General features: G+C 48.8%; 1 protein-coding gene across 1 annotated transcript; it reads right to left on the bottom strand.

Moving 5' to 3' along the window:
* Positions 1–3,843: 3,843 nt before the first annotated feature.
* LOC119441769 (patched domain-containing protein 3) lies at positions 3,844–6,617 on the bottom strand. Its single transcript, XM_037706379.2, has one exon. The coding sequence runs from the start codon at positions 6,331–6,333 to the stop codon at positions 5,329–5,331; it is 1,005 nt and encodes a 334-aa protein (XP_037562307.1). The 5' UTR covers positions 6,334–6,617; the 3' UTR covers positions 3,844–5,328.
* Positions 6,618–20,005: the final 13,388 nt, after the last annotated feature.

Raw genomic sequence — 20,005 nt, 5'->3', positions numbered from 1 at the left:
GCTCATGGTCACGGGGACGGTTGTATCGTGATAGCGGAGACGTTCCACCGAGTCTTGCGCATGGGTGCATCACGCCTAAGGGCGCTTTAGCCCAAAACACCAATAACTTATAGTATCATGTGCAATAAACATTACACTACTATCTGTGAAGACACGTTTCATCTTTCGTGTCTATACCGATTCCTATATAAGGGATCAACCACAATTTTTTCCCTCATTTTTCCTCAGACTGTTTACACACTCCTACTACGACGAGGGGACGAACGGGTTGCATCTTTAAGGAGCTTCGCCCCTAAAAAATGCCACACATAAACCTATGCCACGCGCTACAACTTTCAAAGTCGTCCGCACGATTCACACGTCCTTAAGAATCTGAGCAACGCATTTCCGACAAGCAGTGCCGAAATACCGAAGACAACGCTAACCTCGCAAACGTGTTTATAGTAGAAACATCCCAATGATACTGCTTACAACTTAAGTTTTACATCTCTGAACGACATGCGTATCATGGCTATATATCACTTTCTGCACTGCTAGCGTGTCGTTGAGATTATGTACTGAAGTACTATAAACAGGTCTTCTTTTTTTTTTTCTGCTAATATTGTTCGCGTATACTATACTACATGAATGTTTTCTAATAAAAAATTATAGTTGCGAGTCAGCGCATACATTGTGCACTTCTTCCTGTCCCTCATTTTTGTGACCTTCCGCACCAACCACAAGAGAATGCGTACCAACTATAGCTCAGGCGCCAAGTCAATACCATCTTAAGGCATCCCGGATAATCTCTTCATTATGACGCACGCTCACACACTCACGCCGGCCTCTCTGCAGCGAAGTTTCTTCGCTGCAAGCCGTGTATGCGCATACCATTCGCCCAGGTATAGTCCCTTAGCGGAAAATCGCTGTTCGAAAGCACGAGACGGCGAAGCGCGTCATCGCGGAAGGTTCGCGGAAAAAAAAGTGCGCGCGGTGGCGCGAAGCTTCCGCGCCGTTTCCTGCTGAGAGCGAGTTTCCGGAAGCGCTTCCAGCCAGCTTCCGTTTACGCAACGCGTATACCGAACGCGCCGCGCACTGGAAAGACAACCTGTTCGATTTCAACGTTCGCGGTTTGACACGCTTAGCCACAGAGCCTGTCTTGGCGGTAACTTGCCCTCGACACTCCTCTGCCTATAGAAAAAGGAATCGCCATAGGCCGCATGTGTTCGGTTGCAAGGCATCGTTGATCTCCTTTTCGCAGACAGAAATGGAAACGCAATGACCTCATTGTTACGCAATGGTTTGTACATTTGTAAATGGAATTCCTCGATTGTGTTCGCGTGCACATTCTCTGTAAAAGGGACCGTATAATGGCGAGTTTCTTCGGCTTGAAAAAAGAAATCTTATCGGGTCCGAGTTACAGTGGACCGACATCAATCATCGTCGCTGTTGTCAGAGGGCTCCTTATCAATATTAAACAGCCCCGAGCGTCTCATCTCCGGTGCCCGTCCACGTCGTTTCAGATACCGCATTTCTTAAACGCCTTGCTGACCATGGCAACCTATACAAACTTGCGCTGCGGGCGCAGATCTATACCGCAGCTACCGCGGCTGCCACAGCCTGCAGCAACGTGTGGACTGGATTACAGAATTTTTTAGTGGCTAATTGCGATAACTTGTCACTTAGTATGCTTTGGTTTGTACCCGAATTCTAAGGCGCGTGACGCATTTCGTACATTTGCAGTACAGACCAGTAGTAATGTATCTGAAAACTTGTCCATCAGCCGACGGTCAATAAAAGTTCATTGTCTGTCTGTCAGCCGACGGTCGCTGTCCATGTACAGGGTGACTTTCATTTCTTCCAGTGGCCGCATACTCGCGCCTAACTCAGGGTTCTGGCTGGGCGCGGGCAACGACCTCACTCAGTGGAAGGTAGTGATCATCCTTTCAGAGAAAAGTAAGCAGCCTCGTCTCTTTCTTCGGCCTGTCGAACTGCCGATGACTGAGAGGAAACGTCGTTTCTTTACTTCCTCCGTGAAATATACGGCGCCGGAGTCGTTTCTCCTCCGCTCGAAATTTCCCTCTCTTGTAGCGCACCGAACCGGCGGCGCGACTTGGCCCCAAACACCCTCGGCGGTGATGGAAAGTGACGGGCTTCCGAAACACGAAGGCGTATATCTCACGGTTCAGCCTGACTGAAATACTCTCAAGTATTCGGAAGAAAGTTAATTTACTGAAGGTTATAGACGTTCTACACGTAAAACTGTGTCTATGCGTGTGTGTGCATGCACACGTGTGTGTGCGTGTGTGTAGGGGGTGGGGGGGGGGGCTGAGTATCGGGGCGAGTCACGCCGCCGCACTATCACAATTTGCCGCGTAAACCTGTTGCCTTCCAAAAGCGGAGGAGCGCACTTATGCAGCCGTTTACTAAAACGGCCGGCGGTCACCAAATAAAATGCGCAGTTATAGATTTAAAGGATGCGAACTGTTTGCGTGCATATTTTTTGTTCGACTCTTCGAGCACACTTTCGCTTCTACTTCTGTCTACCCTACGGGCTCGAAGATATCGCGTAAAACACCATAGCATTCGCGGTTTTCTTGCTAACCCTCGCGGCGGCGGAGTACAGGAGGAACGGCGCGGCTTCCTGCAGGGCGCCTTTCCGCGCGCCCAGACCGCGGCGCTCGCCCCCTCGCGAGCGTCGTCGTTCTCTTTCCTCGTCCCTGTTTCTCTTCTCGCTGCGCGAAACAATGGGGCGAGAAGCGGGAAGTACGGGCCGCTTGTGTGACACATGCTGCGTAAGCGTGTCCTTGCCGCCAACACAAGCGTTTCCTCAATAAACGTCGCCGGCTGCATTTAGAACGAGGAGCCCAGCGACCGAGTCGGTGTCGTACCACCGCGAGAAGTGTAGACTCCTTTGCTGAGAGCGAGTGCGCCCAGTGACAGCTAGCGTAAAGGCGGACTCGTACGCCCAGGTGTGGCTCATGATGTAATCGTTTACGAGTGGGTTAATATATCCTTATGGAAGGTGAAACACTGATATTAACTTGTGTAGTCCACAACAAGAGTACACTGCCGTAAGGAAACACTCGAGGTCAAGCGTTGCGCTTAAAGGAACTGCAGAATGACGTGGTAGATGTAGCACTAGAGAAATTGCGCATAGGTTTGTCCTGCCACCAGCTGGAGCTGGACAAGCCAGAAAAGCCGCAAAAACAAATGACGGATGGTGACTCCACGTTGAAGTTCCCGCACTACCTTCGCTTGGCGTTAGTTCGATTGATTCATTCCTTCCATACATCATACTCATAACATAGTACTCATTGTAACATAATGGAAAGATAATACTCATTATAGGGGAAGAAAAGAAACCAGTGCGTGGTAGGCACCGCAGCAACTGCGTCGCAGCATGGGTACCTCATGCGACTCGATGCCAGCGCCGCCGTGGAGACGTGGTATTAAGGCACCGTATGGCCACTACGATTGTGGCGACGTCTAGCTGGGCCCATACTTGAGTCGAAGTAAAACGGTCAAGCATCATTCGAAAATAAACGAAAAGTCGACCTGACGCGTTTTATGAGCATTGCCTGCATAACGCAGGCCCAAATTCGCGCGAGCAAACATCGCGATGTTTGTGGCATATAATGACGTCATCGGGACAGCGGTTTTGGCGCGAAATGCAAAACAGAAGCTCGGCCTTCATTTTAACTGCTGCATAGCAAATCTAACCCCCCCCCCCCCCCCCACACACACACACACACACACGATTGTCAATGGTGGCGCATCAGTTTTTAGTCTGATTAAATATTGATCTTTAAAGTACCCGTGAGGTATATCCTTGATTTGCGCAATATGATGGTGCCATCTATTCAGACCGCAGCCCCTTTTCTTTCTTTCGCTCCACTATTCCTTGTTGTCACTGGACGCAATGTGGTGGATCCACGAAAGGAGATTGATCACCGGTTACGTAATACTTCGCGCGGATGATTTAAAAAAATGTGTTGCGATTGCGTGTGCTTGGAACTTTTTACCTGAAGAAGTTCATGCTGAATGTATTCCCGGGACCCCAGAGCAGTGCTCGTGATTCGACGACATACCCATTCATTCCAAGCAAAGGAAGGACCGCATAGGGCCTTAAAAGCATATCTGTTGTCCGAGCGTATTCTCAACCTCGTTACTAAGAACCAAAAGCCTTCTGCGCATGTAGCCGATTGGTGCGATGACTGAGGAACAATTCTGGTTTGTTTACGGCAAACACGGCTAGCAGCGCCGACAACGGGACAAGGGGTACGAACAGGACAGCAGCACCTATCCTGTTCGCACCACTTGTACCATCGTTCGCGTGGCTAGCCACATTTTCAGTTGCGATCAAAACATGCGCAACGACATTGCTTCATCTTCACCGATTCTTGATTCTCTCCCCACGAACACCAGCCTTGCTCTTTCTTTTTTTCAGTAGCTAGTGGCATCAACATGTGGGAGATGGCTACATTCCGCGTGAACGTCCGAAGATTCGACGCGTGACGAAATTCGGAAACGGCAGACGTAATGCAGCGTCACTCTTTCCACGTGAGAGTTCTTGCCCCGTGAGTCATTTCCGACGCGGTCAAAGCATATATATATATACGCGGTCTAGCCGCGCCGGTGCATTGCGCCGGATCACGTCATTCTCGGAACCCGCAATCCCATGTAGGCACGGTGTGGGGCGGACGAGCTACGCCGCGCGACATCGAACCAACAGCGGAGTCGTTAAAGCCGACACTTCCCGCCGCGGCCTCGAATCGTCCAGTGTGAACGACCACGCGACACGGACGGCGCATTGAAAACGCGGCTAAACACCTCGGGCGGAAGTTTCGGGGGGTCTCGCTTTCTTGCGCAGGTCGAAACAAAAGCATTTTTCCAGAGATGTTGGTGCTTCGTTTCGACGGGAGGAAGCAGAAAAAAAGATATCGCGTTAGCTGTTTTTACAGAGTCCGCTGGTGCGTGACGCTGATGATGATAACTGTGCATCCTTGAGCGTCGTCCGGTGGTCGTATGGTGTTTACACGTGCATCAGCCCCCTTTAAAACATAACAATAAGGTCTGCAACGTTTTACCCAAAACCTTTGACAGTCGCACTCTCCCAATTAAAAAAGAAGACCATTATAAGAAAGAGCTTCCCTTGCAAAGATTACTTTGTCCTTATCTCCCGCCTCGGGTCATACACGTTTCCCTTCACAAGGAAACAATACGCGCGACAGTTCTGGAACGAATCACCGACGATAAGCGCAACACGGTGCTCCAGGATCGAGAGGACGAAGTCTCGAATGTTCGCCTCAGCCCAGGCGCATTCGCAACTTTGGCAGAAAGCATGCATCACTCACCTAGCATGAGGAACGGCGCGGCCATGTTGATGCCGATGAACTCGAGTCCCAAGTAGATGACCATGCCGAATCCCGCTATGACCGACACGGCGGCCGACACGCAGCCCAGGATGCCAAGCCAGGGCTTGCTGCGCACCGCGTCGCGCATGAGGCACGTGGTCACCGTGAATATGAGCATGATCACCACGGTGATGCTGAAGAAGGGCGTCACGGTGGTCGTGTTCTTCTCCAGCTCGTCGGCCAGCGAGCGCGACGTGAACCAGGCCAGCTGGATGTGCTCGAACTCGAGCGACTCCATCAGGTCCAGGAAGGCGTACTCCCAGGCCTGCGAGCGCAGGTTGGCCTTGCGCGACGACGTGTCCAGGTAGTAGAACATGGCCATCGCCTGCGCCGACTTGATGAAGCCGTCCGCGTCGCGATCGATGCCGCCCATCAGGGCGCCGGTGAAGTAGATCTTCTGGCGCGCCCGGTCTATCCGCAGCGGGTACTCCAGCTTGAAGGTGCCGTTCTCGATCTGGTCGATGTACGGGTAGAAGTCGAGCAGCTCGTTCGGGTAGCAGAAGCGGCCGTCGCGCGCGCAGATCTGCTCGTACGTCCAGATGTCGTCGTCCCAGAGGACGGTCATGTTCTTGATGATCTGGTCCAGGAGCATGATCTCGTCCCAGACCTTTCGCGTGAGCAGGTTGGCGCCGTCGCGCGTCACCACTATGAGGCGGCCGAACTTCTCGGGCTTGGTCTGGCGGCCGATGTCGAAGTTGAACGACGTGTTCTGCGGGAACAGCGCCTCGACGATGCGCCGCTCGTCGTGCGACCGGCCGTTGACGGGGCTGAACAGGTACTCCGGGTCGTCCACGTACACCATGCGCTGGATGCCCGTGGCCAGGCACGCAGCCACGAGCAGGGGCACGATGACGAAGTAGCCCGGGTAGCGAGCGATGAACTCGCCGACCACCTTGAAGAGCCACGAGACGGCCCGGTCCACGCAGTCCATCCGCATCTTGACTGCTGCTGTGTTACGCGCGCTCGGCCAGCTCACCGAAACCACCACAAACCAGCACACACCGCACCACACCGCACACAGACGAACGGCGACGCACTCGGCGAGGAGGGGGCCACCACTACTCGGGGCTGGTCTGAGGAAAAAGCGGGACGTACGCTACGCTACGTCGCCGCCGCAGCCGACGCCGATCGCTCTCCGGTTGTGTTCTGTGCGGCTGCCCGCCTCGCTAAGAAGGAGGCCCACCCTTCTGCTGCTGCCACCACCTTGGCGAGGAAGGGGGAGAGGAGAGTTGAAAAACTTCCTCTCGCTTCGGAGGGCAAGGAGGGGCGGTCCCCCTTTTCGCTTTCTTCCGCCGGCAGGCAGGCAAGCCTGAAAGCCAGGTGGCAAGGTCGGCGCGCTGATTGGCCCGTACGGGTGTGCCCGCGCGCACTACGAACTGCCGCAGTCCTATGCGTCACGCGATTAAGTGGCGCGCCAACGTGACGCTTCTTTCCCGTGGTCGGCCGTGTAGTGCAATTCGTGGGTGACTTCTCAGGCGGTGGCGTCCCCGGAAAGTACTCTCGACTGAGCGATTATGTAGCACTGTTGAATTCAACCCGTGTGTTGAGTCACCAAGTTGCGCGAAAAGGACGTTCTATTGCAGGGAACGAAACAAAAGTACACAATAACTGTCTCAGCAACCGTATGGCCTCGCAAGCTGGTCGTGGTCGCTAACCGAAGAATGCAGTCAAAATGCAGACTGTGAAGCACGTTTATGATGTCCCTGAGTCTCTGAGTATTCGAGAGTTGCATTTCAAGCGTCCTTGGCTCACTAGAAGGAAATTCCGACCGGCACAAATACCTAACCAGTGCTTCGGCACGCACGCGTTTGTTACGCTCGACGACGGGTTCTTTCGCCACAGTTATACATAAAAGAGACACTAAAGAAGATAGTTAGGTTAAGCTGCGTTTGGTTAACAACATTTCTGCAGTAGTAAAACGGTGACTGTTACCGCGATTGGAGGTATTGGTTAAGGAAGAATACGATAACCAGAAAGATGGGCCGTGCGACGCCTCAATTCAGTCTCCGCTCTAACTGCGCGTGACGCGGGTCTCGTTAATCATTTATCTGCAAAGAAGGAATACATTGTATTCGGAAGGAACCAAAGTGTCAACCTAGAAAGTTTATAGAGTTCTTTCTTTTCTTTTCTGCGCAAGACCGGCCTAGATAACGAGAAAAACGATTTGAAGTCCGTAACGTCGCAATGACGCAATGGCTGCAGAGGTTTAGGCGCGAAATTCAAGAAGGGAGAAGGGAGAAAAGAAGGGAGGGGGTATAATCAAGTTTCTTTTTTTCCGGTGTGCGAATCACCACAAGAGTATTGGAAGAATGATTTTTCCGTTTAAGTTTGCTCAATCTTGCTGCTTAGTGTCTCTTTCAAACAACATCGTCAGTATTCTCACCTTGACAATGAGGTGCGCGTCTGCATTGTGACGGATCACCGCCCGCCGAGGCGTCGTAGCAGAAAATTTTATGCGTAGCGTCAGGCGCTCGTGCGGTCTGTCACCGCCGCGTCGATGGAGACTCGGTACCCGAGAGCGCTGTACGCTCGATGACGTCCAGCGCGAACGCTGGTCCGCGCTCGCGCTGCCCACCACTCTCTTCCACACCTGTGCCTTTCTTTCGCGCGGCGGGCGATCAATTATTTCTGCCCCTTTCATTACGTAGAGCCGTGATGGACTCGCTGGCGCTTCGGGCGTGTCGAGGACGATGTGAAAAACGGCGTCACACTACACTCCTCTGTCTCATTGTTATGCGCACAGGAAGAACGCTGAAGAAGGGCAGACAGAGTGAAGGATCTTAAACTTCGATCACGTTATGCACGAAGGGCGATGCCGGCCACTCGGCTGCAAACATTTGTATGTATTAAGTTTTTTTTTTAATTTCGCGGGCAAGTTATTATTTTTTTTTATTTTACAAATGAAGTGGTAACGAGAGCTTGCAATATAACGTCAAAGCAATATAACGATTATCGGCAATAACGGCAATAACGATTATCGAGCTGTTTAGTCGAACACAGAAAAAGGCTCTTCAGCCTGACTTTACCTCTGTGTTCCCACGAAAGTTCATTTCATCTGTACACGTGCCTGCATTCTACTGTGTGTGCCAAATGTGATGATTCATCGGGCATACGTCGAAAATTGCTTGCGGTGTTTCGTAGCCTGCTGCACGGTATGAACTGACAACTTTGACTCATTTTTACAGTCGTAATAGTTACCTAAATATGAAGGTTTCATGACTTGTCAAGTTTGGTCCATGAAAATTTGGTCTTGCACCATAATCACGTTTTACGGTTCAGTCGCCGTTGTAAAAAGAAATCGAGTTCCGAAGAAAAAAAAAATAATCACTGCTACAAGTACAAGTTATTCACTGAAAATTTGTGTCCTTATTCTAGTGCCGTTCATTTTCAGTGTCACGACGTCATGAAAGGAAAACTACAATATGGAGCCTCATTCTGTGTTCTTGCACTCTTTAGAACACGCCATGCTTATCTTATCTTGCTATTTTTCTTCTTGTCGCTGACATCTGTGCAATTTTTCTTTTTTTTTTTTCCTCTCCATTCATATTCGCCTTCTTTGAAAACACCGCAAAGCAGTGCAAAACGCTGTTCTTTGAGACGTTTTGTTTCAGCATTGCGTCACTTACGCATACCCAGCTCCTTCCGCAACGCTTACCTGTAAACAAAGTTCATAGGACGCAGCGTCCTCTTGGAAGCAGCAGGAGCGCCAGCGTGGGTATCGCCCGTGACGTGTTTTTTTTTTTTTTTTTTTTTTCTTGGCAACGTTGTCCTCGCCTATACGGCGCCAAACAGTGAAGATGACGCTATCAAAGTTTTTTTTGTTTTGTTTTTTATTCCCTGTGTGTGTACTTCTAATTGTATTATTTACTTATGTTAAATAAACTTTCAAACTTTCAAACTTTCTGTGTTTCACAGGAGCTGCGCGCTCATCGTTCTTCACCGAAGGTACCGGCTTGCAAGGCGGTATGCGGAGAGGCTATGTGTTTAGAGCGATATCCTCCCGGAAAACCCCTTCCCACAAACGATGCCTGGCGGATGGAGAGTTTCCGAGAAAAGTGGAACGCGCCTTTATCTTTTGTCACGAATGTGTATACACGCCTCTCTCTTGGAGTTCGTCCTTATCACGAATCCCTTTAAACGTTTTGCTGTCGCTCTTGCGCTGCGGAAAACGAAAAAAGGAAAAAAAAAATAATCTGCAAACTTCCCGATTTATTCGGCTTTGTAGTCACTTAGTGCGATAGCAGCAGGCTCTCACAAATGACAGCATGCACAGCCATATTCTGAACGATTAAAGGTATAACAGCGCGACTTTTTGAACAAGGGGAAAAAAAAGAAAGAAACGAAACAAACAACACATACATCAAACAAGTAACACAGGCACTTGTCTTCGTCTGTGTTCTTTGTATTTTTTTTTGTCCTCATTCACGAAGTCGCGCTGTTGTGCCTTTAATCATGCAAAACCAACTAGCGTAATAATTGACGCTGCTAAGTTACACTTCTGAAGGGCTTCTTTTCGATGCGCCCAATGTCGTCGTCATCTTGACGTGGCCTCCGAAATTCGTGTACAGACGCAACCACTCTCAGAGTCAGCAGTTCGCCCAAAAGTGCGCACAAACTACTGTGAAGTATGCGCGCGGTATCGCACTTGTTAGCGTGTCCAGCTCGCAAACGTGCATGGCCACACGGGGAAGATGAGCTACAGGGAAATCCACATTTAGAGTAAACAGCTAATTATTATTCCAGGCGCGATAATTTCAGCATTCCTTTTGTTTTTCTTTCTTTAACGTTTAGTCAGGCAGGCAGGTAGGTCAAGCGTTTCACTTCCATAAATATTGGTGCAATATGGAGAAAGATTGCTCAATATAAAGCGAAACGCACGAGTTTTTAACGGAAGTTTAGTCTGCGGGATTTTATGCCATACATAAGCTAATACGAACGCTTGAATAAGATGTGATGTTTCCCTTTCGAACGTGCAAATTTTTGAAATATTGAGTGCGCGGGGAAAGAAAAGCTAATAAAATAATAACCACAAGAATAAGAATTAGAAGAAAACAGGTGGACACACGAGCGAGAACAAGACATTTGTAGAAGGCAACAATAGTAACCGCAACACGGACAACAACAACCAGATAATTTAGACTTCGTCCTGTTGAAAAAAAAAAAAAAAAAAAAAAAAAACCCTGTTCCTGTTTGTCTCATTCTCATATACTCCTTCCTTTTTTGGTTGTTGTAGTCTGTGTTGTAGTCTCACTATGTTGTAGTCTCACGAAGTTTCCTTATTTCTGTATCTTAGAATGCAAATGCTGCGGCAGCGTGATATAAAAAAAGTTTGCGCACAATCTTAGCGATATCACGCATTGGAAGTCCTTGAGGCTCGGACAGGGACAAAAAATTATGTTCGATGGTCATTTGCTTTTCTCATACGATCAGGTATTTCTAATCGGAATCGCCGATTCAACGTGGACGCCGGATGGTGCAAGGTATATAGTCTGTATAGACCACGGCAAAGCAACCCAGCAACACACGGGCAACAACTAAACCCTGTCCCCTTTCCCATTTAATTTGTATTTGTAGTCGCTTTGCAACCTCAAATGCTGTCTAAAGAGGAACACTCTAAACGTGCGACACGACAAGCGACTTCAACTGTGGGACGTTTTTCGTGCGTGGCAATGGCCGCGATCTCAACTGCGTCCCACTACAATGCAGGATATACGGGACTCAATGAGACTCAGTAAATAACTTTTGTGTTAGTGTATTTCTGTTAGTGAATGCGTGCTTTGTTAAAGCGAAGCTTTCTTTTGCCTACCGTTCGATTGCTTCATCTGGGTCGGTCGGGTACTCGCTGAGTATAGTTTCGTATTCACTTAAAACTACTTAAAACATACGAAGGCCATGTGGCGGCCGCATTCGAACCTCCGTGCCCTGACGCAGTAGCCCGATTCTCTAACCTTTTCTTTTTTTTTTCATACACGGTATTTATTACAGCGAGGTAACATTGTATGGAAGCTACACCTGCCAAAAAGGCCGTAATTGCCACATTAGAAAGACGATTTGTATCAGCTAGTACTACCTGACAAAGAAAATGATCATAGTTGTACCTTAAAGAGATACAACGACACGCACCTAATCAATTGAGGGGGCCAGTCCAGTCGAAGTTTTGTTTCGTCATAGATGCCCTTCAGGTGAACAATCGTTCGATTAAACTGCACTGACGAAGAAACAACAGGCTCAGCACTACGGTCCCCCGTTCTTGTGTTCCCTAAATAGGGCAGTCCAGTTAGTGAAAACATATCATATGGCACAACAAATTCGTCATGGCACAATCAAACATCGAACGGCATGCGGATTCAAATCAAAGTTTTTCATCAGAGTCCTTTGCAGGTCGTCCCAAAGCAATCTTGCATCTTCAGAAGAAATAAAACAATGCTCCATCGCCTCCGGTACATCACAAGGACCGAAATTTACAGAGGACAAAATTGCCTTTTCTGATGTAGCCAGGTTTTTATAGGTAATGTTTATGTATGTAATTTATAGAAAAAATGTAGCAGTTTCGCCCGAAAGGCGAAGCATCAGTTGCTATAGCAAATTAGTAGAGAGCTATTCGGAGTAGGGATAGTAGTTTTATTGGCTGCATAAACTTGGACACATTCGTTTACTAACTGAATTAACAAGCGTGGTGTCAGCGCGCACAAGCAAACATGAATAGATCACACTCAATGACCGCAGACAACCACTGTCGAAATGCTGGCAGCAAGCGCAGCCGCCGCAGTGAGCGAAGGTTCGTGCGGTCTATCGCTTCAACGGAAACTGAGCGGCGAATGCACAGCGCGTACAAAGGTCAGAGCCGTGTGGAGATAACAGACGGTGCGGGCGACCGCCACAGCCGCGGGCAAAGTACGAGCGCAGTTGTTGGCAGAGTAGAAGTTGCGCCCCCCCCCTCCCTCCCGCGCTGCCTTCCCGCTTTCCTCCTTTCGCGTGGGAGATTGAGTGGGCAGTTCCCCTTGCGCCCAGTTGCAAGATACGCATTTGGTGCCGCAGCACAGCGTCGACCCGCCTCCCTCCCTCCCATACCCCACGGCCTTTCGCGCGACGGAAGTCGCGTTTGCTTTCCGCCGGGCGTTCGCTCTCCGTGATAGCGCGCGTCCCCCGCGCGCGTTCACTCGCGCATACGGCGCGCGGTGACAATTTTATCGTCCTTGGACTTTATACGGAACCTCACGGCGACGGCGACGGCAGAAATCCGCTTGAAGTGTCCATATAATTGCTATCGCAATAAAACATTTTCTTGCAGTGGGAAAAGAGGCATCTTGCACACTCGCTTAAGTATTTCATGGCCTGGTAGACCCTCTCTCCCCCTTTACAGCTCTGCATTAGGCTACAACCGTCTGTACAGTTTTCTCGTACCAACGCCAAGTAGCACTTTATGATCGCCGCCGCGTGTTGATTATGATGATGATGATTTCTATACAATGGCAAATACGCCAACTAGCGCTTTGAGATGAGTGCCGCGTGTCGATGATGATTTTCGTACTATGAAACATACCCACAAAGGTGGCCTGGCCAAGAAGCGGCCGGTACATTTGAAATGAATAAGGAGAAATTAAGAAATACAAGCCTAAATAAAGTTTGCCGCATTGCAAAGAGCGGGTACGCGAGAGAACATGTGTGTGCGCGCCAGTTTCCATTAAGCCAAAGACACAGGGACGAATTGTGGGCAGATCTATTGCATTTAATTAAGCGCTTCCCGAAAGCTTCGCTTCACATAGATTGCAGCATGCGCGTTGGATCTCCATAATTTTCAAAGAAATCTTAATCCCTTTCTCTGATTCCTCATCTCACCTGGAGTCGCGTGCCAGGCCTATCGCTAGGCCAACCTCTATACAGATGTTATTAAAGCTTCTCTCTCTCTTACTCATTTTCTCTCTTGTATTCTTTCCCCTTTCTCATTTTGTTCTCATCACAGCTTGACTCATCCCGTCCACCATCGGTATGGGCCTCGCAACCTCCACGCTGGAGCGTCAGCTTTCGTTACATTTGAAAAGAAACAAATTGCCAACTCCTGTTCAAATCTCGACGAAAGAGAGATGACATTTACAAACTACTAATGACATTTCTTTACTTTTTAGCGCACGAAAAAGTAAAGACATGGAATACCAACTCGCCCAAACTTACGCTCTTTCAAGATACTAATGACACTTCGTCGCAGACCACATATGTTATTAAATACATTCAGTCCAACGCGCACCGTACTCCCGTTCTTTTGGCTGTGACTAGCTCGGCTGGATAGAGGTATCTTTTACAGCGAAGCTGTTAGGGCTTCTACTTGGTGCGGATATCTCGTGTCCGCGTGCGCGGCTCTCGCTCACACCATAATGTGGGCCGATCCCGGAGACAGGACAAAGAAGCGGGAAGCGCATGATGTGCTGATTCTACATAAGGCATCACATGACGTCATCAATTACATCATCACTTGACGAAGACGTCATCGCGTGACGGGATGTATTCATCGCGGACGTCATCGCGTGACGCCCTTGTATGCCATTATTTTACAACGAAGCTGTCATGGCGAGTTGCGCAACTCAGTGTTTTCACACAGCAAGCTGGATGAGTTGGTAACGTTCCAGTTACTTTTGTGCTTCAGTGCATAAAAAGAGGTTTTGTTAAGAAAGTAACTGGAACGCCAATGCATTTCTCCGCAATGTTCGGGAATTCATATCTCGAAAATGCTGTCATCCTGAGAATTGGTTCCAAGTGGATCCGCCATGCGAACTCCACGGCTAGAAGTTGTAAATTGCAATAGGAGCCATAAGGTAATTAGTTAAAAACTTAATTAGTGAATTTCTATGAATTATTCGATTATGCATTTCAATATCGTGTGCAATAATGTCCGCCTCTTCGAGTAGACCAGCTCATGAACTATAGTCGGGTACAACTTTATAAGGCAGCGGCATTTGCCCCCTCAAAGGCGGATGCATACGAGCCTCCACCAATAGGCGCGCACTATAGACTTGCGTCATGAGCCGGCCGGCCGTTGTCGCCGCCGACGGAGAACACGGCAGCCCGCGCTTCAAGCTGGGGCGAGTCGCGTCAGCGGGACTATACTTATTTAGTCGCGGAGGCAATCGGCTGCTACGCTTCGGTCATCTGGGCGGGGCCTCTCCTGTCTTCTTAAGTTGTACCCGACTATAGAATTATGCTATAATTATGCTATCTTCCACAGGCAACCTTTAAATTTTTTTGGAAGTGTTCGCTCAAACACCCTGTATATATATACGGTGCGTTTCTGTTAAACAGTAATGCCTTATTTTTTGTTTCTCGCCTCGCGCTACACCGTCTGCCTGTTGGGGGCGAGCTATAGGAGTTTGTACGGCTGCAGCGGGGAAAGGCTGATGGCATTGTCCCACAACGCCGCCGGCGTGGGCCAGCGCGTCCACGATGAATGACCAGGCCTGGCGTCGATGATGAATCCCGGCCCCTGAGATCGGGCACATGCGTTCTCCAATCTCGGAGGCAATGAATGAATCATTGTAATTACCATCAACAAAAAGACGCTTAGAACTTCAGACGAAGGATTGAGAAGCCGATTATACAGCTTCGCTAGCCTTTGATGCATCAGTTCCTTAGATTAGGATGACTTACTGGCATGCTCATTTGTCCTGGCAACTGGCATGATCAATAAGCCTTCAATTATTAAGGCAAAGTGGCTTATGTTGGTGGTGCCCTTGGCGGTGACCTTGGCGAAACTGCGCCGTGACGAAAAATGGCCGACGCTGCAAAAGATGCTCGGATTGACGTTACATTTCTCAGAGAGGTTCTTCTAAACAAAGTAAATTAGTGGCTTTGAAAAGAAAATTTGGTACATTTCGGTCTGGGTGGGGAGGAGGAGGAGGAGGAAAGAGAAAAAGGCAGAAGGCAGGGAGGTTAACTAGAATAACGTCCGGTTGGCTACCCTACACCGAGGGAATGAGAAAGGGGAAAACAAATATCACAGGGAGAGAGAGGTGGGAAGGAAAGAAGGAGATTAGCGGTGAGTTCGCTGACGCGTGTGTTATTGCACTAATAGTCACAGACGTTGACACAAGCCCGTCTTCCTCAAGAAGCACAAAAGTGCCTTCACCGCTTTATGGGCCGACGAGCGATGTTCCAGCAGCACCTGCACGGAAAGCGTCCGATTGTCCAGCTTTTTTAGCGCGTTAACAAGTTCTTGTCTTTCTGGGGCATATCGTGGACAGTGGCACAGCAGGTGGTCGATAGTTTCGTCGGTGCCGCAGACCTCGCATGCTGCACTGTTGGTCACCGCAATTAATGTAGAGTATGCCTTTGTGAAGGCAACTCCTAACCAAAGGCGACAGAGAAGCGAAGCTTCACGTCGAATAAGTCGAAATGGAGGTCGGAGTTGCAGTGCGGGGGTTAATCGATGCAGTCGTGTAAGTCTTAAGTTTGGCAAGTTCCACTCGGTCAATGAGAGACTGAGTGCCAGGTGCCGAAGCTGCCTTGCGGCGTCTGTCTTCGAAGCGGAATTGGAACGCTGTGCTCTTCTTGATGTGACGTGCGAGCAGCGTTATCTGCGGAATCATTGCCACTGATTCCACAATGACCAGGTACCCATTGAAAAAGAACCTCGTGGCCTTTTTGTTGGACTTTATGGTGAAGTTTCACGGTTTCTTATGTCAGCTGTTCATGACATCAGCGTCGGAGAACTGACTGTGTGTACTGTAATGCCGGTTTTGAGTCAGAAAACACAGCCCATTTTCTCGGTCTCCCATGCAGAGTCAATGAATATAACGATTCCAGGACTACACAAGAAGTCAGATCTACCGGCCCCTGCTCTAAAATAACTGAGCTTACTCCTCTTGCATGAAAAGTACAGCAACCGCGTGCACACCTATACCGATGGATCGACTGAGTCGTCCAGTTCTGGTGGTGCGGTGGTTATACCAACGCGAGGAATAACACTGCGGTTCAAGACATCGCATGTCACGACCTCAGCGGCGGCAGAACTAACGGCTCTGCATCGTGCACTGGAATTCATTGACTCTGTCTGGGTGGGAATCGCACTCTGGCCTCCGGGGTGCGAGAGAGCACGCTTCCCTGAAGCCACGGCTTCTCCACGGTTCTGGCTTACTAAAGGTGTGCCTAGTGCGTGCGTGATTGCACAAGTCACGTCGCAGCCATCTCGCTGACTAAAGGTGCGGCCTAGTGCATGCACTAACATGCTGCACTTTAGGTACTACGTTAAGTGTTCCTATGTGGCGTTTAGGAGGTCGCCTTGGTGCCACACGTGTACTTCCCACTGTGGCTCGTTATGTCTTACAAAGAAGTCTAACCCCGATTGTATAACTTCATGTATTACCAAATGTGCAGCAGGCTTTCGCCTTCTTGTGTTACAAGAGTGTATCACCTGCTGAATTTTTCACTCTGTACACATCTTGCATGAGTAGCGTGCACATTCTGGAAAGTTCCTTTCTTAGACCCCTTACGTTTCATGCATTATAGAAGTTAAGCTACATTCTTACCCTACTTTTTTATATAACGGGTATTAAAGATCACTTCACTAGGAGAGGAAGAGGGGGATTATTTCGGTGTGAGCATTTGGCAGCTTGGAAACTGCACCGTTCTCACGGAAGTTGAAGCATTAAGCATTATTAAAGCTATGAATAGAACCCAGTAGGTAAAATGTTAAGGACATCATCGGTTAACCACGATAATGCCTAGGGCGCTGCGCAGCGTTTATTAGATTTTAGCCGAGATGCCCCCCAACCGCGCACGCTATCGGCAACGTCAAGCGATCGCGCATGGTCTTGCCAATGACAGTCAACCACAATCAAGCCATTTAATGGGCAGGAAAGCCTACAGCTGTACACTTTTCTAATAACTCGGTATGTAGAGATAAGTGGCGGATGTCAGCAATGGATAAGGAAGTGAACGCACTACACATGCAAGGAATTAGCATTATGGAGGTTCTTTATGCGTTGTAGTATGGCTGCACTTACAGTGTAAAAAGAAAAGGAATGATTTACTTCCGGGAATACCGTAGTGAAATTACGAAATTTGCAGGCGCAAGTTGGTATCAGCTATAGCACAAGACAAGATTATTAGAGGTCGCGGGGAGAGACCATCATATTGCTGTGGACATAAATATAAGACTGATGATGATGATTATGATGATTATGATGCCGTAGTGTCCACGTTCCCATATATTATAACTCGCTCTCTATTCCCCCGATTGTGTCCTTTAGAAGTTCTGTGCACTTCCCACATTTTCAGTTATCGCATATGAAGGTGGCCGGCGGCCACTTTTCTTCGACGCTGAGCGTACCGTCGCCCGGAAAAGTCAAATTGGTTTTCTCACGATAAGCTAAAGTTTGGTATGCACATTGACAAAAAAAAATAAAAAAGAAAAACAAGTTTGCAAGGATGAGAGATGCCGACTGGTTGGTCAAGCCGAGGCGTACGCAATATGTTAACCACAGCACACGCGGTTGCCTCGCCTTGCTCGACCTTGCTTCAGTTGTCCTCGCCGATTGCAGATACTGGTTTGGTTGATTGTCTGCTAGCTTGTTTGTTGTTTGTTTATTTGTAGGCCATCGATAATGTATTTCCTCTCCCGTCTTTTCATTCTATATGTCCAAAGTGCGTGGCGCGGAGTTCCCACAAGCCTCGATCGCGACTCCAAGGGCGCTTGTCGCAGAGCCTGCCGAGCTGGCCACACCGCCAACACTGTTGTCGGACGCGTATAGTACGGCGTCATAAAACTGCCGTGCTAACGGAGATGGGGAAATACCTGCTCCGAGGCGCAACGCATGCGTATATCGCCTCGGAATCAGCCACGCCTCCGTATGGTTGGCCTCCCGCACGGGCTGCGAACATTGCCGCGTCGCGCACAGGGCAAGCACATCGTGGGCTTCGTTCCAAACGGTGTGCTTCGTCTCTCCAACCCTCCCACCCTGCTTCTTCGCATCCGCAACTTTCCCGGTAAGGACAACGCGCTCTGGATGGCTGCCCATAGCTGCTACTGTTGATGGGGACGACGATGACGCTTCAAAACATGGCGCGAACGCGCTATAGGGAATGGGAATCCGGTGGTTTCTATACGCACAGTTAATGACTTCGAGAAAATGATCTTGAAAAGAGGTAAAAGGGGAAATAAGAGAGTAGTGCGTACTCGAGAAGTGACACCGCATGAGTGGATGAATGGATTTAACAGAAATTGAAACGAAGTTTCATTGAATAACAATCTCGAATTTAAAAGAATCATAATAGAATGGTACGGAAAGTAGGAATTAGCAAGGCATATAAGTTTTGTCTCTTGATTGAAATCATACACTTTGTCAAGTATATCCCTATGACTTATTATATTTAGGATAGTCGGGAGTGTACACATCGCACGAACTTATAGGAGGCTACCCTGATAACACCCACATCTTGTGGACGAGCACGTGATTCCAAATGGGAAACAAGTGCCGTCGGTTTCCACGGGCATCGCTCTGGAACTGTTTCCCCCCTGAGGATACTCCCATCTACTCCCACCGGATTTTTGTTAAGAAAAAAAAAAAAAAGGAAATCTCCGTGAGAAAAATCTCTGCGAAAGCAAGAAGGAACAGGCTACGAGAAAGAGAAGAACGTATCCTGAAATTATCACTATAGGCTGAAAACTCTTTTTCCTTGACTACGCTACAGCGACTGGTCGCGCAGCTGTCTGGAGATAACACGCGGAATAATAATAATAATAATAATAATAATAATAATAATAATAATAATAATAATAATAATAATAATAATAATAATAATAATAATAATAATAATAATAAAAAGTTGAAGAAGAAGTAAAAGATGAAGTAGAATAGAATGATGATGAACCATGAGAATGAGAAAGTACACATGAGTAAAAGTAAGTACAGTCCAATCCGGATATATCGAATGTGAAGGGGATCACAAAGAGGTCCGATATATAGGTAATTCGATATATAAAATGAAGCTTTATAGTAATTCCGGCTTTATCAACAGGCTCCAGCTTCTCACGCGACACATAAACGTACCGAATACAGGAAGTGATGACAGAACACGACAAGGTTGCTGTATACATCCGTGCCGTTCCCGTCAGGGCCGAATACGACCCCACTTATCGCTAAGCCTCCATTCTTCTGCTCGTGGCGCCAGCGATCCGACTCCAGTACTGCGCCTTCCGGGTTGTGTCCGCCGACGTCTAGGACGAGCAACGAGCTCGTGTGTGCCGATTCACTCGCCACCCCCCCCGACTCTCCGCGGTCGACAAGAACAGCAACAAGACATCAGTCTCATCCGAGTGCTCTGCTGGCAGCGGTGCTTCAATGCAGCATGCTTTTTCGGCACCTCGAATACAGAGTACCCTGGCCCCGGAAGAGTGCAGGTGTGTTGTGTTTGTACGAAAGTGCAAGAGAGAGAGAGAGAGAGAGAGAGAGAAAGCAAGCAATTACCATGTACAACAAAGGGCCCAGCTTGGGGTTAGTCGTTGGGAGAGAACAGCGCGTGCTCGCCCGCCCTGGCCGGTCATAGAAAAAGCTGAGGAGACGTCGGGGCGAGCATCTCGTTCCCCACTTCAGTCCCAGAAGTATTGTTCCCGGGCTCCC

The sequence above is a fragment of the Dermacentor silvarum genome, chromosome 2, assembly GCF_013339745.2.
Source record: "Dermacentor silvarum isolate Dsil-2018 chromosome 2, BIME_Dsil_1.4, whole genome shotgun sequence".
NCBI classification, from domain to species: Eukaryota; Metazoa; Arthropoda; class Arachnida; order Ixodida; family Ixodidae; genus Dermacentor; species Dermacentor silvarum.
The sequence above is the reverse complement of the archived record's forward strand: the minus strand, read 5'-3'. Positions and strand labels throughout refer to the sequence as shown.

Coding starts and splice junctions, on each gene's coding strand:
- LOC119441769 (XM_037706379.2), bottom strand. CDS start 6,333: ATGCGGATGGACTGCGTGGACCGGGCCGTCTCGTGGCTCTTCAAGGTG.